The sequence below is a fragment of the Furipterus horrens genome, unplaced genomic scaffold (assembly GCF_987537825.1).
Source record: "Furipterus horrens unplaced genomic scaffold, mFurHor1.1.pri manual_scaffold_8, whole genome shotgun sequence".
NCBI classification, from domain to species: domain Eukaryota; kingdom Metazoa; phylum Chordata; class Mammalia; order Chiroptera; family Furipteridae; genus Furipterus; species Furipterus horrens.
In genome coordinates this window covers 16,673,033-16,696,662 of record NW_028327178.1, presented here as the reverse complement: position 1 = coordinate 16,696,662, position 23,630 = coordinate 16,673,033, and the positions used below count along the sequence as shown (strand labels likewise).

General features: G+C 40.1%; 1 protein-coding gene across 7 annotated transcripts in view; it reads left to right on the top strand.

The window, feature by feature from the left end:
* The window catches only part of SKA1 (spindle and kinetochore associated complex subunit 1), a 38,569-nt gene extending 17,845 nt beyond the window's left edge, over positions 1–20,724 (top strand). For 3 of the 7 annotated variants that reach the window (XM_090285497.1, XM_090285499.1, XM_090285498.1), the window contains 7 exons: positions 4,905–4,986; positions 6,773–6,973; positions 9,933–10,057; positions 11,822–11,919; positions 14,912–15,052; positions 19,127–19,299; positions 20,331–20,724. In XM_090285497.1, the coding sequence (XP_090141623.1) occupies positions 6,886–6,973; positions 9,933–10,057; positions 11,822–11,919; positions 14,912–15,052; positions 19,127–19,299; positions 20,331–20,479 (774 nt within the window). In that variant the 5' untranslated portion in view covers positions 4,905–4,986; positions 6,773–6,885 and the 3' untranslated portion in view covers positions 20,480–20,724. Of the gene's footprint in view, positions 1–4,904; positions 4,987–5,978; positions 6,236–6,610; positions 6,687–6,772; positions 6,974–9,932; positions 10,058–11,821; positions 11,920–14,911; positions 15,053–19,126; positions 19,300–20,330 lie in introns of those variants that run through there. The other 4 variants (XM_090285501.1, XM_090285502.1, XM_090285503.1 and 1 more) reach the window with 4 other exon arrangements.
* Positions 20,725–23,630: the final 2,906 nt, after the last annotated feature.

The following is a 23,630-nucleotide window of genomic DNA, read 5'->3' as shown; positions in this document are numbered from 1 at the left end:
TGGTGACTCCCAAACCAGTAGAATATAATTAGCAGCAAAGGGCAAATGTAATTAGAGGGTCTCTGAGCCAGAGTTAACAATATCAGCATATTTACAAATTAGAAAAGGGGCATTCCGCACCTTAGCACAAATGCTTCTGAGAACAAAGGATATCTGAAATCCAAGGGGGTGGGGGGGGAGACATTCATCACCAGACTCCAGGAAATGGGGAAATGTAGCTAGACAGTCCAGCAAATGACATAGGGACATTTCAAAAAAGAGCTGGAGATAGACCTATAACCAGATTAGCCTTAGTTAATTTAGTTAATTTGTTAGATTATAACTCTGGAGTATTCAGCATGGAAAAACAGGGAAGGAGAAGGAGGGGGAGGGAGGAGAGGGGTGCTTTACTCGTGTTAGGATAAAAACAGCTATCTCCACCTTTTCGGTACACATCTTTGAATTGGCTTTCGGCTGCACCCAAAGCTGCAGATCTGTGAATAAACAATTGACTCAGTTACTAAAAATCCTGCATCCCAGTGTTTTATTTTGAGCATTTTTCATACAAGGAATAAGGATAAAAGGTTGGAGGTGGTGCAGAAGGTTGAGAGGAAGGTAGTTTTTCCTGGGCAAGGAGAATTTGGTGGGTAGTGAGCTGTTTGCAGAGAGAGTGTTTGCTCCGAAGGGTCCAGAAAGCCTGAGCATAGGGAATTTCTGACCACTTGCTAAACTGCTGGAGAAAGCTGTCGAGGTCTGTGAGAATGCCTAAGTCAAGTGTGCCATTTTCCAGCCACTGACTCTGGTTATCCAGAGGATATTGGGGCCACACAACAGTGGACAGAAAGACAAGTTGCCGGGCTTTGACTTCTCCATTTAGTTGGAGAGGTCTGAGATTATGGGCTAAACACCCACGAGGGGTATCTCTGGGTGGGAGAGACTGACCGATTCCCATGGCAACGGTTAGGGTTAATGTGAGTCTGAGAAACAGAAGTAGGGTGATTCCAAGCCAACGTTCTCGGCTCCACAATCAGTCAACACGAGCGTCCCCCTTTGAACCAGAGAGTGGAGGACCTAAGGCCGAGAGGAGAGGTGCTGGGTCGTTCCGGGCATCCCCAGGAGTTGTCAGGCCCCAGAATGCGGGTCTGGATTGACCTGAGGAGTCAGTAGACTCTGAGAGTGGTTCTGACTGAGCGCTCAGATTTAGGGCAGAACTGCCCAGAGTGGTCTCGGATAGACCAGGAAAAGAACCACAGGAGGAGACAAAGGCAAGGACTCACCCGCGAATCTGGTGACCAGTGTTGACTGAGAGTAAATGGTGGTTGGGGAAGGTGTTGGAGGAAAAAGGAGGCAGATGGGGTCAGCAACCCAGAGGGGAAGCTCGAGCCGCCGACTCATGGGAATCTGCACTTTTTACTTTGTTCTCTGTGTGTCATAGGGCACCTGTGATAGTATTTACACAATCAGTACATTTGTTAAACCTGTAAAAAGTCAATTTTTTAATAGAAAAGATATATAAATTTACAATTTAACCCAAAATAAGTAATCCTTCTATGTCTGACAACCAAAGGTGGCATGTTTTGTTTCTTTAACCAAATCCTAACTTCTCTGTGATGTCTTTTCAGGTGTCAGTCAGTGTTTAACCCATACTTTAAAATGACAGAGCTTATTAGTTTTACCTAGACTGGTGCCTGCTGATGCATTTGTCACAGATTTGGTGTTCATGGTGAGCACTGTGAATGGTGAACTTATCGTTCCACCTACAGTGCTAACAAGTTTCAAAAAAATAGCCGTTATACATTTTAAAAGGGGGCGGGTGTGGGTTGGAGTTAGGATTGGAGTAGGGATTAAGGTCAGGCTTGGTTGAAATGCAGTAAGAGAAGAGGAAACCCTGAGCAGAGGGTGCTTACAGAGAGTGCTGGTCATGGTCCACATTTAGCCATTTTTATCCTCAGAAGCAAGACCTGCACACTGTTTATTTTTGAAACGTAAACGATGAGAGTTTCCACTTAATTCTTTATACTCCAAATTTTCAATTTAAAATATGTTCTCCATTAACAATTAAAAAAGCGAGTGCCAAAAAGGAAAATAGTGGAATTTTACTTCATAAACTTTTAGAGAAGTGGCCTTCCTGCCTATGGTCACGTATCCCTGAGCTGGGCAATGTTTTGCTGGTGCGCCAAGAATGGTGTTGCCCTGCCATCTAGAGGCCAGGTGCCAAGGGAGCCTTCCAAAGTGCATCTCAATAAAGAAAAAACCTGTTTATCAAGTTTGAAGGCAACAAATACACAGTGTTTTACATACTTTTTTTATTGCTTGTAGTCTCAAACTATAATATTGGTTTTGTCTATTTTCTTTCACTTATATCAGTTCTTGCCTTATTTTTTTTTTTTTTTTTAGTTTATTGGGGTGACATTGTTAGGTGCATACGTATTTAGGATTGTATGTCTTCTTGGAAAAATGACCCCTGTGTTATTCTGTAGTGTCTCTGTTTATGCTTTATAATTGTTCTTGTTTGGAATTCTACTTTGTCCAAAATAAATAGGCCATTTCAGCTTTCGATTAGTATTTTCATTGTATATCTTTCTCCATTCCTTTATTTTTAAATCTATTGCATTCTTTATATTTAAATTGTTTTTTCTTGTAGATAACGTATAGCTGGGGCCTCATTTTAAAAGAACCTATTCTGACAATCTCTTATATGTATGTATTTTTTTAAAGAGTACATTTATTAAAGCTGGGTACAGTGAAACAAGGAAGGGCTTAGAATAGAAGAAGCAACAGGCAGGGCTCTGCCTTGACTCTCTAGAAACGTATGGGAAAGAAGTGAGCCAAGTCAGGGCCTCTGTCCACTCACTGGAGAGTCAGAGAAAAGGGGGCTGTGGGGACAGGTTCAGGGAGTCATCCCTGGATGAGGTGCTGCAGCCCATTGCTCCCCTGGTTGCAAGATCTGTGGGGCCCCTTAGCATTTAAGAGATGCACAAGAGGTGGCCATGTGGTTAGGAGCCTGGTCATGCTCTGCCTCTCCTCTCTGCTCAGGAATCTTGTTTCCCTCCTTGACATCATTATCTCCCTTCCCTTGTTGGCATTAGTGATTTTTTTGAGTATTGTTTAAACTTATTTTTGGTGCATTTTGTTAAGAAGTAGGGGAAGGAAAATCTGTGGGGCAGTCTTAAGTCTCCTTGCTAAATTAAAAGTTTATTATCTTCTACCTAGTCATATTTGTGTTTTAAAAGCAGGCTACAGTTAGGGGGGAACATGTTTCACAAGGAAAAGAATCTAATGCTCTGACCCAGAAGTGATCTCAGAAGTCATCTGCCTCCCAAATTCATAGACTTGGTACTACACAAAGAAGTCCTGATGCTTTTTTCCCTCTTCCGTTGCCCCATAAAAGTTAACTGATATTATTATTTCCCCCAAAGACTAGAGTTTATATTACTTTTACCCTTGGTCATATGTCTGCAAGAAACAGTTCAGCAATTTCTTACAGCTTGATCTTTTCATTTTTTCCCTTTTGATATATGTGGTTATAACATTGAAGACAAGTTTTTGTTTCATCTTTATCTGCCTCCAATGCATCTCCCTGAACCCCTTATCTCATAAAAGCAGCTAGATTTTCCTTTGAGAAATCACCTGTTTCAGTCTGCACCCCACCCTCTCGGTTTTGGGTAGGCAGCTGCAGGGTGCCTAGTCAATCAGACCATTCCATCCTTCTAAACAGACTGATTGACTTGGGAGCGGCTCAAGTTGGGTCGAGACGCAGACCTGGGGCTTTTGTTAGATCTCCTAGAAAAGCAAGAACTGCCAACCTATAAGGGTCTAAATCTGGAGGTACCAGAGTTCACCATGGGGAAATGAGTGCCTGAGAATGGAAATGTCACACAGGAATGCAGAACTGAGAGATGGAGATGGCTTCCATAATAGTGCGTTTGGGTACCTGAGGCCAACTGCAACTAAAGACACACACACACACACTTCATAGTTTTATAAGCCAATAGTCTTTTTTTTTTTTTTTTTTTTTTGCTTAAGTCAGTTTGGATTGAGTTTCTGTCATCGCAATGAATGGAAGGAATCCTGACAAATAAACCAGTCCTAGAAAGAAATATGAATTGAGCAGTACCATCCAACTGCTCATTTCTATATTTTTTCCCACATTTCCCCTGTCCTTAGTGCCTTTATGCTTTCTTCTTCCTGTTTATTTTCTCATGGGAAATAATCTTATAACATTTGTCCTTAATACTGCACAGTGAACTTATGTTACTGTATTATTTTTCCTGGAATATTGACATTCTAAGCCTTACATTTAGTCCTATGATGAAAGGCTTTGTTCCTGCTAAAGGAATTTAGCTTTAAATAAATGCATGTGAAAGATTAAGAGGTTTTTTAAAAATGTATCAACCATATAACAAAGTTTAAATCTTGTTCAGATTCTAATTGAAACAACCAACGGTTTTTAAAAGAAACACTTTTATGATAAAATCATGAAAATTGAACACTGACTGGATATTTGTTATTCAGGAATCACTGTTAAAATATTTACCTGTAATAATACTAACATGGCGATTTTAAAGGGCTTCTATGTCTAAGAGATAAGTATGGGAATGTTTTCAGATGCAAAGATACAATGCTTTAGATTTGCTTCAAAACAGGCAAAGGAGGGGAGGAGAGGAAGTACAGATGAAGCAAGATTTGCAATCATTAATAATGGTTGAAATTGGGTGATGGTTTGGGCATGGGAGGGTTCCTTATACTATTCTTTCTACTTTATGTTTCATTTCCATAATAAAAGATTTTAAAAAAGTAATAATTAGAAATGGCCAAGCCTGCTATTGCCCACCCAGAATCAATGCTCTCATTCCCCCCGTACAAACAGAGCCCCTCTATTGTTGAGGAAGCAATGTAACTGTCCAGATTATTATTTTTTTCAGTCTCCCTTGTAGATGTGACCAGTGAAAAGCAGATAGAATCCATTGAGTGTGGCTTCCAGGAAAACTCTGGCTCTGCTGATAGGCGAGCTTGTTACCTTTGCCTCTTCTCCTTTTCTGCTGCCTGGGACAAACACCCGGGGAAGGTACAGTCATGTGCACCGCAGAACATCTGAAGGCCAGAATGCAATGAAGCTTTGAACGGTGGTACGAAAATATGAAAGAAACCAGGATACTTCCTGATTGTAAAGGTGCCACACCTGCTCTGGGATGCTTTCCCCTTTTGTCAAAAGGGAGAATTAAACTTTATTTCGTAATCCTCACCCGAGGACAGGCATCTTGATTTTAGAGAGGGGAAGGGAGGAGGAAAGAGAGGGGGAGAAAAATATCAATTCGAGAAACATGACTGACCCCCCCCCCCCCCCGACAGCACCTGTACCAGGGACCGAACCGGAAACCCAGGCATGTACTCCCCGCACCGGGAATCGAACCCACGACCTTTCAGTCTACGGGACTGCGCCCAACCAACCGAGCCACACCGGCCAGGGCTAAACTTTTTCTTATTTAACTTTGCATTTGCCCTTACAGAGGCTGTGAACTCCACAAAGACAAGTCTTTTAGCTCATAAACGTGGCTACTTTTTGGAATGATTCGGGGTATTTAAAAAAATATTAAGGCTTTGGACCCCACTTCCAGAGTGCCTGACTTCACTGACTTGGGGTACGGCCTAGGCATTGGAATTTGTAAAAGCTGCCCCTGATGATTCTAATTTGGAGACCTACCGTTCCAGCTCACCTTTTGATCCTCGGAGTTCTTGGCTGCCCGCTGGGTGGGGACCAGGATTAGCTGACTGTGATTGCCGGTGACTGCACGCGTAGGAGGAGCGAAGGTCCTGGTAGCCTTTTGCGACCTAGCGAACCAAGTTCCTCCGCCTTTTCCCCCGCCTCCACCTTCGCGGGACTCAAAACCCAGCTCTCGCCCGGGATGAAACAGAAACGCTTGGGGGCGCTGAGCTGGCAGTCGGGAGCACCAATATGCGCCTGCGCGGCGCCAGGTCCCGGCGGGCAATTTGAATTTCTCGCGGGATCTCTGGTCCGACCGAGAGTAGAGAAGGGGTGGTTCGCCACTCGGCGCCGGATGGGTCTTCTGTTCCCGGCCTTGCGCGAAGTTGGGGATCCTGGCATCGGAAGCAGGCAGAAGGCACTGCTTGGGCGGGGTGTGGGATGCGGGCTCGCGCCGGGCGGGGGCGGAGAAGCACGGGTCGACCTTCCTCCGCACCCTGGGTTAGCTGGAGTGGGTGCCTGAGACGTTCTCACCTCCCCTCGGAGTGCACGGTAACTGATTCCTTTCCTCCGCCTCCTTGCCGCCCCCAAACAGTCCCCCCAGCACGGGAGAAATGCTAACCTGCGTCCGTTTCTTTGCACTTGGTGGGGTTTTTTTGTGTGTGTGTTTTCCTTAAAATTTGGGTGTCTAGTCTAGTCGGCAGCCGTCCGTCTCGAGAGACGATGATGTAGCTTCTTAAGAGTCTATCTGCACCGCCGAGAATGGTTGTGCAGTCCGACTCGGGAGTGACACGGTATCTGTCTCCTCCCGTGTTGAATCGACATCTTGCGATGACGCTGGAGTGTCCTCTCCAGTGAAGCTGAAGCTACTATTGCGTTTTTAAAGAAAATGCCAATGTTTTTATATAGTGTATTTGACTCCCTTAGGCTTTAAAGAGATGATGCAGGCTTATCCCCTGCGCCGTGGTGTGGGATGCATTGACTACAGAAGGCTCTAAGACACGTCAGTAATGGACTTTGGTTAGAAACCAAATTTTGTGGAATTGAAAGAAATGGTTCTTGACTTTTTTCTTGTACTTTCTTTTCAAGGGGATGTGATCTACTGGATATTAACCATTCTTGGATTTTGAAAGTGAACAGAAATTTGTCTGCTTTTTGTTTTTGGAAATTGTTTTTTATTTTTTTCTTCAGAGGCTTAAAGGATGGCCTCTTCAGATCTGGAACAAATATGCTCTCATGTTAATGAAAAGATTAGTAATATTAAAAAATGTCTGTCATTAAGGAACTGTGGTAAGTAGAATAAATTCCATTGACTTTGTACAAACCTAATGCATTTTGATTATTGTTTCACTTTGAATGATATCTCATGTCTGATTAAGTGAATGTATCTTGCAAAGGTAATTTTAAGTTTCAAATGGTGAGTTAAAAGCACTTCGGCATCAATAATTTTGAATATTACAGAGGATATTGGGTAGTTATTAGACTTATTATGTTTTCCTGAAATATACAAGGCAAAATAGTAAGATTTGAAGATTATGTGGCATTTGGGGTTCTAGAGCTAAATGGAAATACTTAAAGGTACGGGATGTCGAAGTACGTAACCCATGACGCATCTGACAGCCTGCTTTAGAGGATGCTTATTAATATATGTCACTAGGAAACAACTAATAGAAAATGAAATCAATTTTTTTAAAACAGAAACTTGTAGGTTGTAATTATCTCTCAAAAGATTTAATGGGCTGAAAGGGGATGTTGCAGTGAAGGTGCAGAGAAGTAGGTGATCCTTGTCAGTCTGGGAAAATGGTGTTTACAAAAAGGGTGTGCTCCCAACCATGCCTAGGAGAGCTAAAGATTTATTGGTAGCCAGCATTCTGTCTGCTGAGAAGACTGTTGAACTTTTACTGCATTTTGTATTATGAATTGATAATTTAAAAAAAAATTTAGGAAATTATGTTGGAATGCTCTTTCGAATTATAGATGCACTATTTTCCATCTTTTGTTGAGAAATTCTAATAAAGGAGCCTCATCTATTTTATAGTTTGTGGTTAACATACTCTGTAGAAAGTTATAGCTGAGGGTACTGTGAGTTCAGCTTCTCCAACTCCTGCATCTCACACATGAGACAACTGAGACTCAGAAGTTAGTCCACTGGCCAGGTTCCCCAGCTCATGAATAATCATTTGGGACTAGTTTGTGTCTCCTGATTCCAAGTCTAGTACTTTTATTGAGAAATCTTAAAAGGACATTTAGGTTTTTTAATAGTCTTCTTTAGACTAATTCTAAACAGCATTCTCTTCCAGAGGGCATGATTACTGTTAAGTAAAAAGATATAATTTGGAGATGTATAAAACTTTCAAACTTTAAATTCAGCTGATCCCACCAAAGCATGAGGCCTGGTCAAAGCAGTCTTACCTATTAGATTACACAACATGCTGGGTAACCATGCTTCGTCTGTGGGGAGAATAATTTGCTTGATACTAAAGCCTATTTAATAAAATTCAGTAATTTGTTTGCCACTTTGGCTGCTGTAGTTTATTAGATCACTGCTATCAAAAGTAGTGAATTTGCTCAACTGTTAACATTACTACAGATCAGTAAACAGGGTTGTAAAATTTAAGTGACTAGAAGTTACTTGAAGTACTAATGTATCCGGCTAGTTATTTAACCCCCTGAAATTAATCTCAGTAAAGGCATCAATACTCTCATTTAATTACTAATTTGATTTAGTTATTATGAACCTAGTGTCAAATGCAATTAGCACTGCTGTATTAGATAAAATAATGTGGTGCTTCTCATGATGATGAGGAATAGTAGTTAGCTTTTACTGAGTGCTTTACTACGTTACAGACACAATGCTAAACCCATATTATATGTACTTTTTCACTTATCTTTTGCAGGAATCTTGAAGTAGGTACTGATGTCTCTGACTTTAGGCCTGGAGCTTCTAGTCATTTCATCTAACTACCTCCATAATTTATAGATATAGAAATTGTGGTTTTACTTGTACACACGTGTTTGGTTGCTAGAAGTGAAGATGGAAAGATTTGATTATGAGATGAGTTTTTCTTTTGTGCTTTTGGTCTGCCCTTAAAAAATTTTTTTTTGTTACTTCTTTTAATTATAGAGAGGAGGAGACTCTAGTTTTCCTGTCCTCAAATTTAGGACGCTAGAGAGGTGGGGTTGGGAGTAGGCGAGCATGCTACGTTATAAACTCAGATGTGTGTTTCTATCTGGCACCCCAGTGCTTTCACCAGCGTGTGACTTTTTATGTTACTTTCTTCACTTAGGGATCATTAATCATGTGGATAGTGTAAATATGAATCCCAAACCTCTACTACAAATTCTGAAGCAGAACTCTCCCTAAGCTTCCACACACACCTGAGGGCCAGGCCAGAACATAAGCTTATATCTCCCTGGCCAGTGATTAGAATTTTTTAGCTTTACACTTTTCACTGAAGATATATCCCATGGAGAGGCACCCTGGCTCCATTTGGGATCCTCACTTCCAACAACCTGTGCTTTGAAGTTTCAGAACATTTGCTTGATCCCTATTAAAACCAAATATATTATTTGCCCTGACTGGTGTTGCTTAGTGGGTTGGCTTTATCCCTCAAACAGAAAGGTCACCGGTTCAATTCCCCATCAGGGCACATGCCTTGGTTGTGGGCCAGATCCCCGGTTGGGAGTGTGTGCGAGAGGCAACTGATTAATGTTCTCTTGCATATCAATGTTTCTCTCCCTCTCTTTCTCCCTTCCCCTCTCTCTGAAATAAATAAATGAAATCTTTAAAAAAACCCAGAAGTATATTAGCTGAGGCTGACAAACCCTCTAGCTTCCCTCTGCACCCCCAGATTAGGGCTGCTGCCACATCATCTCACATACACTGCCTAGTTTGTGGTCTTCCCTTCCGGTTGGAGCCCATGGGCATTTACCTTATTCTTATGAAAGTTCAGTTATACATGTAGAGGCTGTTTATTTTATCTGGCATTTTATTTATTTAGGAGGAATTTGCCAGAGACAAAAGACTCGGGAGACACTCTGTACATATCTTTTCTCTTCCATACTAGTACTTAGAAGTGAGGTCTTAAGATTACTCATGGAGACAGGTCCTAGAGCCTGAAACAAGCCCCTTTTCTGCCTTCAAATGTCCGTTTAAGGTAGAAGAGCTGTCCAGAAGTTTGGTTGGGTACATCTACGTTATTGGTGTTCTATACACTTTATTTTCCTTTTTGTCTTTGTTTATTAATAGGTCAAGAACCCACCTTGAAGACTCTATTAAGTAAAATAGGAGATGAGATCATGGTAGTAAACGAACTTCTAAATAAATTGGAATTGGAAATTCAGTATCAAGAACAAACTACGAATACACTTAAGGTAATGTTTTCCGAGCAAAGCAACAAAATAAAAAGGCAATAAATAAAAATGTCCTAATCACCAGGAATTCTTAAGGTTTCTATAAGTTTATACTGTTCTTAGCTTTGTAAATTATTATTAATGGTATAGTGTGTTATTTGAGTTTTATTTTCCCAGTATAAAGGACTCCAGAGCTCCACAGGTATTTCTTTTCTCATGCTGGTAGCCAATGGAATTGAGCTTGACTGAAAAGGAAGATTTCCTAAATAATTCTTGGTAGGTTTAATTTAAGTACATGATATCCTGGTAGGCTGGTATGGAAGGAATGTCTGCCCTGGGATGAGATGTGGATTCTCATCCTTAGCATCCTCTGCCACCCTGGGAAAGCCATTTTACCTCTTGGGATCTCTGGGTCCTCATTTGGAAAATAGTGGGTCATGCTGATCTATTTCTTAAGTCCCTTCTAGTCTGTATTTCTCAATTTCTATAAAATGTAATATAAGGATTCTTAAAGAGAAACTGGAGCCGTATTTGCATGCACGTTTTGTTCTCAATGAGCCTTCTAATTGACTTCAGCTAATAAAGTGCTGTGTACTTCCTGATGGTAAAATACTCATTCTGTACCATAAATATATCATGCTCTTAGAACCACGGACATGTTCAATGGGATTGAACAAGGTGCCTCTACGGTCCATTTCAACCTCATAATCCTTAAGGTCTGTAAAGATTTTTCAGCTACAGAGTGGACATGATTATGCCTATCCTATTAGCTGAAATGAAATTAGAATCTATGAACATCATTTAGCTTTTTAAAACAAAGATGCCCCATAAATTTAAAACAGAAAGCCATATTGCTTTCCATAGAAATCTACCCCCAAATGCCCAGGGTTAGGTGCGGACCCAGAGAATGTTCAACTCAGAATTGCAGGCCATTTGGATTTTTTTTTGCCAACATCGTGATTGAGAATCAGAAGGCAGGAATCTAAAGTTGCAAGGTGTTTTTCCTATTAAATTTGCATGGATTCATTGCCTCAAGTTCTGGTGACAGTTAAATAAGAACAACTGAAAACAAGAACAAGCCATTATGATCAAATAGAAATTTTCATTAAGCTGGAGGGGAAGTCGTTCCCAGCGGCCTCTTGTACCGGCATTCCAGGTGTGCATTATTACTCTGGTGCTGTTGTACAGAGAACACTGGGAAGTGTTTACTAAGTCAACAAAAGCAATTAACCTGAATGGCAGGCACATATCTTTTATACTTTTTCTAGTTGCTTGTCAAGGTTAAAGTATTTTAGAAACGTCAAACTGGCTATTGTAATGTGATTATAACAATTGGTCTTTGAAAGAAATGTGTCCTGACCGGTGTGGCTCCGTTGGTTGGGCGTGGTCCCGCAAATCGACAGGTTGCCAGTTTGATTCCTGGTCAGGGCACATGCCTGTGTTGCAGGTTTGGTCTCCAGTTGGGGCACATGCGAGAGACAACCGATCAATGTTTCTCTCTCATGTTGATGTCTCTCTCCCTCTCTTTCTCCCTTCCCCTTCCACTAAGAATAAATAAAAAAAATCTTTTTAAAAGTCTGCAGAGAAAAATATATCACCATCCAATAACAACTCTAGACACCAAGGGGCTCTTAAAATATTGCTGCATTCAGTGCTTTTTCACACCTCCTGCATTCTAAACACTCACAGTTACTGTGATTGTGTATCACGGTCTTTCAGTCTCTCTGTAACAGTACACACAGAGGCAGGACAGATGCTTATTTGTGAGCATTTTTTAAATTTTAGGAACTCTGTAAATCTCTTGAAGAAGATTATAAAGATGTGGAACATCTCAAAGAGAATATTCCTCCCCATTTGCCTCAAGTAACAGCAACCCAGAACTTGTAAGTATATTTGTAATTATTCTTGCCATCTGGAGTTATAAAACTATTAAAAAAACACCTCAGATCTTTTAGCTTTTTCGTGTACTTGCAATTTTGTTAGTGATTGTCAGTTTGTGTTGTGTGTGTGTGTGTATGTGTGTGTTACTTACACCAGAGGTAATATTTTCCTTATCTCTGCCAGTTTTCTTATCCTGTTCTCTCTGAGAAGAATGTCGCCCCTGTTTCCCAAGGGCAAGTCTCCTCTAGGATCTCTTTTTCTGCTTTTTCTCATTTCCTTCCCTTAGAGCAGAGTTTGTCATTTTAGGCCAGATAATTCTTTGTTGTGAGAATGGGGTGTTTAGTTAAACTCTCACTACTCTACCAACTAGGTAGCAATAGCACCCTGAATCCTCTCCACACCCCTATCCCTACCACGTGGTGACCATGAAAAACGTCTCCAGACATGGCCATGTCCTCTGGGGGGAAAAGCTCCCCTGACCTTGAGAACCACAGCCTTATGGTAAAATTAACCTTAAATGACCTTCCCATCTTAAAAACAGCCAAAGTGCCCTGGCTGGTGTCACTTAGTGGATTGAGCACTGGCCTGTGAACCGAAAAGTCACTAGTTCGATTCCCAGTCAGGTCACATGCCTGGGTTGGGGGCGTGTGAGAAGCAACCGATTGATGTTTCTCTCCCTTTCTTCCTTCCTTCCCTGCTCTCTGAAAATAAGTAAATAAAATCTTTCAAAAAAAAAAAAAAATCTATCGTTATAAAAACAGCCATGGGAACAAAACAAAACAAAAACAAAAACACTTAGCTCTGCTTCCCCTTGAAGACACTGTCCTGTCTCTGTCCACTGCCAACATGTTTATACTTCCCCCAGAGCATCTGAAACCTGGCATCTGGCTGTTATTACTACCATACTTAGGAAATTGATTGTTGAAGGTTATAAAGAGGTCAGAAATCCCTCTTCAGCCCAGATTCTTCTTTCTGGGTTTTATTTTGGTGTGCCTCATCTTGGTTTTTGAAATTCCGTTACCTGCACCACCGCTGTGGCTCCTCAGTTGTCACCTGCCATCTCTGACTTCGCTGCATCCTCTGTCTCAGACCTCCTTTAAGTTACAAGTGTCTCCTAAAGCTCTGTTTTACTCATTCTACCTCCCACCGCTCTCAGCGCTCTCAAGTGTCCAGCTTCAGCTTTGACCGCACATCTGATTCTGCTTTTTTACTTGCGTACTGGCAATCAGCGAATGAGCTGTTCTCTCCAGCTTCGCCTGTCTGAGACTGAACTCTCTGGTCCCTTGTTACCCGCCCATCCGTGCCTGCTGCTCTCATCCTCCCGTCACCTAGACTGGAAATGGGCATCTCCAACCCGAACCGCTCTCTGATCACCCTCTGCTGTCCATTCTGCCTCTGGGGGTTTGGTCTGTCCCTGCCCTCCCTTCTGTTCTCATCACCTGGCTCTGAGTGAGATCTTTTATCATCTTTTGTCTTTGTGATTTGGGAATTCCTGTGATTTGTCTTTCTAGTATTTCTCTGCTCATCTTGCAGTCCGTGACCACCAAAATTATATTTCTAAAAGGGGGCTCCAAATATGTAAAAATATTTCATGGCTAACAAAATTTTTTAACTTTAAAATATATATATACAGAAAAGGATCAAAGTATTATTTGTGCAAATCAAAGAATAATAATAAAGAGTGTAACTACCAGTCAGGTTAAGAAGTAGGACGCTACCAGAACTTTCCACACTTCTACTGCAGACCTTCCCTCTGTCAGAGGTAATCATCCCGGTGTTTATGCACTTCTGCATTTGTGTTTCCATAAATAAAATGCTGCTTACATTTTAAAAACTGAGAGGAAGGCACGAACCTTGCTATGTAGGAAAAGAGCCATATTATTGCTGGTAGTTGAAGGCCTCCAGAAGAAGTCAGTTCAACAGAGTCCTTGACATGTTAGGATACCTCGGAATTTCCCTGCAAGAAGAGAAAATTAGTGGGCAAGGTCATTATACGACATCTGCCAAGATTATAGTGTGGGCTAGACATTGGACATGTGGCAGGAAAATGGCCTGGTTCTAGTTTTCAGGGCTAGGTCAAAGAAGAACCTGGCTGTAAGTTGAAGTGATTCTTTTCAGCTGATAAACACAGTAGGGCATGAAGGAGAAATCAGGAGTGTCCTTAGCACATGATCAAGGCAAGGAAGTACCAGTCAGGCTCACCACGGGATCTCATGTTAGGGTTCATGCAAGGACGATGGTACCATAGCTTTAGGCACCTTCTTCCTGACAACCCACAACATGGCCATCTCTTCAGTCAGGCCTGGTGGCCCTCAGTGTCTGGTGCTCAGCTGTCCTCAGGATCTTGCCTCCCTGTGTTCCTTGCAGTTCACTTGCTCCTAGGTTGGATGTCCTCTTCCTGTATCCCATTTTTCTTTTTTGGAACTGTAAAGCCAGTATGGCTTGCCTTGCTACAGTCAACAGGGGGCTTTTCCTTTCCTGATAGTTAACCCAGAAACTATAGTCTATTTCTAGACTGCTTTGCTAGTGGGGTAGGAGCTACGTGAGGTTTCTCACTGACTCCAAAAATTGGGCAGGGCTGGATCAAGGGTGACCCATACTCATTGCTGGCAACTCAGATGACTCCGCAACAGGGAGAGACTGATGCTAGCAACCAATAGGATAAATAGAAAAATGGGAGTATAAGATCATTGACTTCACACATAGTGACTGGGGCCAGTGGGATGAAGATGTTGAGCGTATGTACTACATGCTCCATGTTGGGGAATGTAAATACAATGATATTACTGAAGTTCGGGGGACTTAATTTTTCAGTGTTCTTGCTATTTCAGATCTTCATGAACAATAGGGGTAGAGATAGAAAAACTATTGGCTCTAAAATTATAATGGGACAAATTACATGTTTGATACTGATTTTTTTCGGTTGGGAAAACTTTCTAGTATGCTGCACAGTTCTGATGATTACCTATGTGTCTCTGCATCTCTATTCTGTAGTGTTAATGTGACAGATCTTGACCCTGAAGAACCTGTCAAAGTTGAGGAACCTGTAGCCACAAAGAAGAAGCCCCCTAAAGAGCAAAGAAATATTAAAGAAATGCCATTTATAACTTCTGAGGAGTTTAATGGCATTCCTGCGTAAGTATTTAGGTTCTAATGTTCAACTCCTTAATAATTGACATACATGATTGTTTAAATCACAAGTCTTGATTATATTCATCATAATATGCTATGTTCAAATATTAATCTTTTCTAAAATAGTTTTACATTGTACTGTGAAAACGCAGGAAATCTTTTGTTGAAGATGCTTAAAATCATGTTTTTTATTTAGGAGTAAAGCCTCTTTTCATAGAGAGATGGAGCTGGATCAGTTTATTGCCAAGGCCTCTCCAGGACCACTTCGTGATAGATTTATCCAGTTACATTTTAGAAGTAGCCTCAGTTTTGCTATAATTTTAAAGAACGTGTGTTGTATAGATTTGAGATTGGAATGGAGGGTGTTGTGATTGTTTTTCCATTTGTCCCTTAATGCCACACATTTGTTTGAGTCTGTGCTCTATTCTGGGCCTGGGTCACCAAGGAGAACACAGGGCTGAAGTAACACAAAATGCCTCCCCTACACGCAGCGCTCCTTTGCTCTTCACAGATGACCGCAGTGGGAAACTAGTGACGGAAATCCATGTTTTTAAACTCTCATAATTCCAGGCCTTTGCTTCCTTTCTTGGCTTTATATTGTTAGTTTTCATTACTTATTTATCATACGTGTTGTTAGAAAATGTTTGTCTTCAGAAAATAACTCATCTGTAATTCTGCCAATAAGGTAGATTATTTCCTTCCAGATTTTATTTAATTTCACATGTATAATTGGTTGTTTCTGATTACTACAACAATATAATTATAAATGTAATTTTCTTACATTTTTTATCATGAACATTTTCCCATCATCAACTATTATTGTAAACTTGGATTTTAATAGTTGTATAATATTTTCTCATGTGGCTATCCTGTAAGTTGTTTAAGCATTCCCTTATTAAATATTTGGGTTGATTTCATTCTTTAAAATAATGGTACAGTGAAATTTCTTTTAGGCAAGTCTGTTTTGTAATTCCTCATTTTCTTGAGATGGAGGCCTAGGAGGAAAATCCCTGGGAGAAGAGGAGTGGTTATTTTATTTTCTTGAGAGTTGTCTATACCAGTTTTTTGTTTGTTTTTTAATTAATGAACTTTGTTAGAACAGTTTTAGGTTTACCGAAAAATTCAGCAGATAGCACAGAGTGATTTCAGACCTGAAAACAATCTCCCCTATTATTAATATCTTGCATTACTGTGGTACATTTGTTAGAATTGACAAACCAATATAGGTACACTATTAACTAAAGAACATAGTTTACAATAGAGTTCACTGTTACTGTTGTACATTCTGTGGATTTTGACAAATACATAATGACATGTGTCCACCATTACACTATCATACAGAGTAGTTTCACTGGCCTAAAGGTGTCCTTTGCTTCACCTGCTCATCTCTTCCCCTGACCTCCAGGCAACCACTAATCTTGTTTCTGTCTCCATAGCTTTGTCTTTTCCAGATGTCATGTAGGTAGAATCATACACTAGGTAGCCTTTTCAGATTGGCTTCTTTTACTTGGTAACATTAATCTATGAAACCGCTCATGTCTTTTCTTTTTTAACTCTTTTATTTTAGTTTAATCTCCCAGTGGCCATTACAATTAAGAAAAAAATAAATGGGCTAATTTTCAATTTCCATGGGTGGAAACACAATTTGAGAGCACATTTTACTTAAGGATATAAAATCATTTTACTACTCTGAAAACCTCCCCAACATTAAGAATTTTTAAAAATGAAATTTATTAGGGAGACATTGGTTAATAAGATTATATAGGTTTCAAGTGTACAATCCAATGATACATTATCTGTATACTGCGCTGTGTCCCTTCCACCCAAAGCCAAATCTTCTGTCACCATACAGTTGACCTCCGTGTCTCTTTATGGGTTGGTAGTTAATTTCTTCCTATCACCTATACTCCGTTGTCTGTATGTACCACAGTTTGTTTATCCACTCACCTGCTGAAAAACATCTTGATTACTTTCATTCTGGGCCAATTATGAATAAAGCTTCTGTAAATGTCCATGTGCAGGCTTTTGTGTGGGCATACGTTTTCAACACACCTGTGTAAATACGTACGCGTGAGGTTGCTAAATCCTGTAGTAAGAGTATGTTTAGCTTTGTAAGAAGCAGCCAAATTGCCTTCCAAAGTTATTGTGCCATTTTGCCTTCCCACCAGCAGTGAATGGGAGTTCTCGCTGTTTTATGTCCTTCCCAGCATTTAGTTTTGTCATTTTTTTTTTTCTATTTTAGCTATTCTGATAGGTGTGTAGTGGTATCTTGTTTTAATTTCATGAAAATTCTGTTTGATGCTATTCGGTATTTTTAGGATATTTTTTTACACGTTTTTTAAAACATTTTTCTTTTTCTTTTTAAAGATTTTATTTATTTTTAGAGAGAGGGGAAGGGAGGGAAAAAGAGAGGGAGAGAAACATCCATGTGTGGTTGCCTCTCGCATGCCCTCAACTGGGGACCTGGCCCGCAACCCAAGCATGTGCCCTGACCTTTCGTAGGCTGGCGCTCAATCTACTGAGCCACACCAGCCAGGGCTGGTGCTATTCAGTTTTTAAAATGGTTGTTATTATTGTTTGTTGCTCATTGGCTGAACTACAGGAAAGAGCAAGTGTCTGTGAGGAACTGCAGCATAGAAAGGTTTTAGAAAATGCTCTCATGAAGAGATAAAAGAAGGAAATTAAATAGTCGTGGTAGAGGATTAAATTTTTAAAAAATTCCTCACTGGAGGATATATTCACTGATGAGAGGGGGTTGGGGGGGAGGGAGGGAAATGCTCATGTGAGAAAGACATTGGCCAGTTGCCTCCTGCACATGCCCAACCAGGAATCGAACTGCAGCCTTTTGGTGTCTGGACGGTGCTCCACCAAGGGAGCCACCCAGCCAGGGCTAGAGTATTAATTTTTAAACTAAGGTGTTATTTAGGGAATGAAAGAAATTAGAGGATCAGGATAAGGAAGAATGTATTCCAAACATGGAGCTTTTATTTATGTATTTTTAAAAAATTAATACCGAGGGTGGAAATACAGTGGAAAATACTGGCATAGATGGGGGATCAATTGAGGAAATTAAGGTGATATAGTTCAGAAGCTTTTAAGGAATTGCATTGTGGAGAGCTGTGGTATCAGCAGTTTGTGGAAATTGTGGTTAGAAAGAGCCGGAAAAATGAATTTATAAAAGAAAGGAATAATGAAAATGAATGGATTTTGGTCAATGTGAATATTTTTCTTTAAGCATATTTATATATTATATTACATTAAGGAAGTTTTGTTTAGAAACCTTCCCCTTTGAATAAAGGTGAAGGACAGGGTTTAATCATTATGATGAATTTATAGTTTGTTGAAGGGGAAAATCATTAAGATTTATTTTTGGTACGTATAAACCACTCAAAATTGAGAGGGTCCTGCTTTAATATTCTAAGACTCTGGGTGACTGGGAGGAGATCCAGATTGAAGAGTGGGGTTAAAGTGAAGAGACAGTGCTCAGAGGGAACTTGAGCTGGGAATAAAAGAGCCTGGCTCCCCGTGGGTGCGCCTTTGACCTCCGCTCCAGAGCCCTCCCTGCACGGTCAGGTCATCTTTGACTACATCAGCATTGTCATCTTTGTTGTGGTCTCTGTTGTCCTGTACCTCCTTCTCCTCCCTTTTTCTTTTTATCTCTGAACACATAAGTTTTTGCAGAAACGTAGAGTGGTATAAGCTACATATTTTATTAATATTTAATTTTTTATTCCCTTGCTCACAAACATATAAAAATGTTTACATAAACATCTGTCTTGGAATTAATCAGTTCATTTGAACCAGAATTTGAGAACTTATTTTAAATTGTAATGTTAACTCTGGAGGCAGAGAATAGAGATTAGTGCATCCAGGGAAGGTAAGCGCTAATATGTTGTGGTCTCTATGTAACCTTTTAGCTGTTGAGACATGTCTGGTTTATTTGAAGATCAGTTTAATATTTTTTTTACAAGGAGTGCTAATAGCTTTGTTATTGTATGAAGTTGTCATAAATGTTTTTCAAAGAAAATATTTTATATAATGAGTCTTTAAAAACATTAATCATATACTTATTTACAGGTACATGAAATCTCGCTTAACTTATTGTCAAATTAATGATGTTATTAAAGAAATCAACAAGGCAGTAGTTAGTAAATACAAGATCCTACAACAACCAAAAAAGTCCACTATGAGTTCTGTGGCCAGAAATCTCTATCACAGATTCCTTGATGAAGAAACAAAGGATACCAAAGGTAAAATGATAACATATATATGTGTGTGTATGACAACTGTTTGGGGTGTAAATAAATTATGAGAAACAAAACTAATTCTAGAAAATTCTAAAATTAGAGTGGCAGTTCTTAACCAGGGATGATTTTCCCACCAGGGAACATTTGGCTGTCTCTGGAGACATTTTTGGTTGGTACAGCGGGTGTTGGGTCAGCATTTAGTGACTAGAGACCAAGGATGCAGCTAAAGTACCCTACAAAGCATAAGACAGCTCCCACAAAAAAGAATGATCTAACCCAAAATGTCTGTAGTGCTGAGGCTGAGAGTTATGGAACTGTAACCAAGGTTTCCAGGATTGTAATACAGATAGCAGTTGGTCGTGCTTATATAGCACTTACTGTGTGTGCCAGATGGTGTACTGAGAGCTTTCGTCCTCATAACATCTTAGGAAGTACGGTCTGTCACTAACCCCATTTTGCAGATCAGACAAGGAGAGCTTAAGTGACCTGTCCAAGGTCAGCCAGTTAAGTGACAGAGCTGCTGAGAGTTTCATTCTGTTTTCCACTATCCCATATTAACTCTTGGAAAGCAAATTGTTTGAAAGATACCAGCAGATAGCTAGTGATACAATAAACATGGCTACATCACTGAAATGCTACAGTAAACATGATGCAGCATCAGTTGAAAAAACAATTATTATTGATATTTTAGTAAGAATACCATTTCTCACTTTGGTTGGATAAAGATAGTAAAAAATGATTAATGCCATTCATAGTCACAATGTAATTCATTAAAAATTCATCTTGAAAGTTGTCCTTATAAAAATTAGCACTATCAATTAAAAAGGGGGGAGCGTGGATTGAAGATAATACTAACAAAGAAAGCGCAAGAGAACAACAAGAAAATGGTGGCATGGACAGTGTACAGTTTCTAGTATGCGTACTATGCTGGCCATACGAGATGACAGCAACAGAGATTTAATGAGATCAGATCAGAAATCAATAAAAAATTTGAAATCATCAGAAAAAATTAGCACTAAAATCTTTCTTTTCAGGTCATTACTTTATAGTGGAAGCTGACGTAAAGGAGTTCACAGCTTTGAAAGTTGACAAGAGGTTTCATGTGATACTGAATATCCTGCGACACTGCCGGCGGCTGTCAGAGGTTCGAGGCGGGGGACTCACCCGATATGTTATAACCTGAGGCCCTGGTGGACTTTTGAACCAGCCAACAGTAGGGTAGAGCGGCTATTCCTGCAGTTTCTTTATATGTAATTTTTTATATATACCTTTTCTTGTCTCGTGTAAAAAAAAAGAAACTCCTTTTAAAATAAAGCATGTATATTCTAAAATAAACTTCTTTTTAGGAAATATTTAACCACCTACCCTGTGACCCTCTGTGCTAGGCACATAATAGAACTAAAAAATAAAAAGAAATGTTTGTGTCTATTTTTTGTGTTTAGTGACAATGCTACAGACCCCAGTAAGATGAATGCAGATGTGATAATGGAAGGAAAAGGTCAAGGAGATAAGTCAAGGATACGCAGGTTCTTTGGAATTAAAGGTCATTACGTGTCTAAATTCCATCAATGGCATTTCAGTCTATAGGCAAGAGTTGGATCTGGAGGCAGCCCGTCTATATGATTATCTTGCCTTCCTTTATGTTAGGAAACAGCTTACCTGAAATGCATTCAGTATAAACCTATCTGTATCAACCTGTAATGAAATGGTAATAAAAGTATATTGAGATGAAAAAGGTAAAATAATACTTTTAAGCTGGTCATGACAACTGGGTGGTTGGATTGTAAAATTTAGCTGTGTTTTTCTTCTGCACTTAGGTGACTGTCTTGTGTATGTTTTAGTCTGTTCTCCAGAGAAACAGACGTAACAGGAAAACCGGGGGTGTAACTCAACCCGAGTTTGAAGGACAGAACCAGGGGAGGCAGGCCAGAGAAAATGAGATGAGATGCGGCAGCTCAAATAAGCAGGAAAAAAAGCAAATTCCTCCTTCCTCTACCGTTTGTTCTGTTCAGATCCTAGATGGATAGGGCGATGCCCAGTAAACTGGGGGGTGGGGGTGGGATGGGGAATCGCTTGACTGAGTCTGCTGATTCAAATACCAATCTCATCTGGAAACACCCTCACAGACACACCCAGAAGTAATGTTTAATCTGGGCAGCCCCGGGGCCCATCAAGTTGACACATAAAGTTAACCATCACAATCTGTCTGCATCTGCTGGGCAGGCTCATCCTCGTAGCAGAGAAAAAAAAGTGTCTCACCAGCCTTGGGAGCTGTGCCTGGCTGCATACTAACAACTGTAACTCTAGTCCCTCATTGCAACTCAGAAATCAAATGATTTGGGAATCCTCTCCTGAACTTTAAAAATAATTCAGCAACATTGTGTATGAAAAAGAAAACTTAAGCATCCAAAACCTGGGTCCTAGATCTACCTCTACCATTGACTTCCTCTTGGTTCTTCCTTCAAAAATTTAATTCCTTCTCACAAGCTCTGTATCTACCACCCTGGTCCCAACTGGATCATCTCCCTGGATGAATGTATAGCTTCTTAACTGGTGTCTGTTCTTGTCGCCCCTCGCCCACCCCGACCCTGTCTATTCTTTACATGAACCAAAGTTATGGTAGGTCACTCCACTAAAAACCCTCAACAGCTCCCCGTTTCTTACGGAGTAAAAGCTGAGCCCTTAGGAGGGACTGTGAGGCCCTTCCTGTGTCTCTTCCAACTCAGTGATAACACCTACGCCACTCCCAGCCCTGCTCCAGCCCGCATGCTGTTCCTGGAACAGGCCCAGTATGGGTCTCCCTCAGACCTTTGTGCTGGCGGTTGCCTCTGCCCAGAAAGCACATCCTTGACTTAAGTGACCCTCCTCTTACCTCCTGCGTAGCTGCTCAAATGTCATTTGACGGAGGCCTTCTCAGACCTTATGTTTAAAATGACAGCTTCCTTTTGCGACACATCCCCCTTTCTGCTTCATTTTTCTTTGTAGCACATTTGTCTCTGATGGTTTATACATTTTACCTGTGTATTTGTACCCCCCACCCCCTATACACACTAGAATATAAACAGAGGTTAGGAGTTTTTTTCCCCCTTTTTATTCACTGCGGTGTCCCCAGCCGGTCTAACAGTGCTTTCCAGTAGAGGGCGCTAAATAAATATTGAGTGCACATTAACGGAAACTGTCCTCGGATGACTTCACCTTTCCATGCCTCAGTTTTCTGTATATATTGAGGTCGTTGAACAGAAATTTTTCTCAAGACCTTCTGGTTTTAATATTCTATGATTCTAATATTCCCAGTTACTTCTGGGAAACAGGTTAAAATTAAAGGATATTTTGGCTGGATTATAAAAAATTGTAAAAAGATATTCTGATAATTACATGGGAAACCTCTCTTTTTTTTCCCCCTGGTAAGAGTTTATTTGAGCCAAACCGATGACATTGACCGAGGAGCAAGATCTCAAATGCTTTGGAAATCTCATCTTTTAAGCAAGGATTGTGTAAAGTATTAAGTTTCAAGAAATACTAAAACTTAAGTTATTAGTTAAGTAATAAAATGAACCTTTCATCGAGTAAGGACCATTTACAAAATCCTTTAAGCCAACATTTTTAGTTTTCTAATTTATTTTGCTTATTAGGTACAGTTTTAAGTTTCACAATGTATAAATGTTATACCCAAGTAAATGAAATTACTATGGTGCATGGAATAGAACTTTGTGTGATAGCATGCAGTTTTGTTTCATATTATTAAGTGATTTCTTTATGAACCATCCCATCTCCCAATAAGTCATTACCATTGTCCCATAAGTATATCTACTTATACAAGTGGTAAAGAAAAGAGGAGAGTTATTCAATATATTATCAAGGAATCTTCCTGGGTATATTTCAAACAACTACTCAAATTACAGCCAAGACTATAAGTGATTAAAAAGTAGTAATAATTTAATATGAATTGAACTCTGTTAAAGTTAGGCTGACTCAAGATAGTCTCTAAGGAGCATACAAAAGAAGTATTATGAGAAATGGTATAATAGGCAAAGTTTCACCTCAAGTTCTTGTGACTACTCTTGCCCTGGTTTATTGAAAAGCAGTAAGTTAGCAGGTAAGAGACTACATCATTTTTTTTTTTTTTTTTTACTGAGATTAAATTTACACCAATGTAACCCACACCCCTATCATTTTTTTTTTCTTACACTTTAAATTTTGAAATAACTATAGGTTCACATGCAGTTGTAATAAATAATTCAGATCCCTGACCAGTGTGGCTCAGTTGGTTGGGATCATTCCACACAGGGAAAGGTCGCTAGTTGGATTCCTGGTCAGGGCAAATGCCCAGGTTG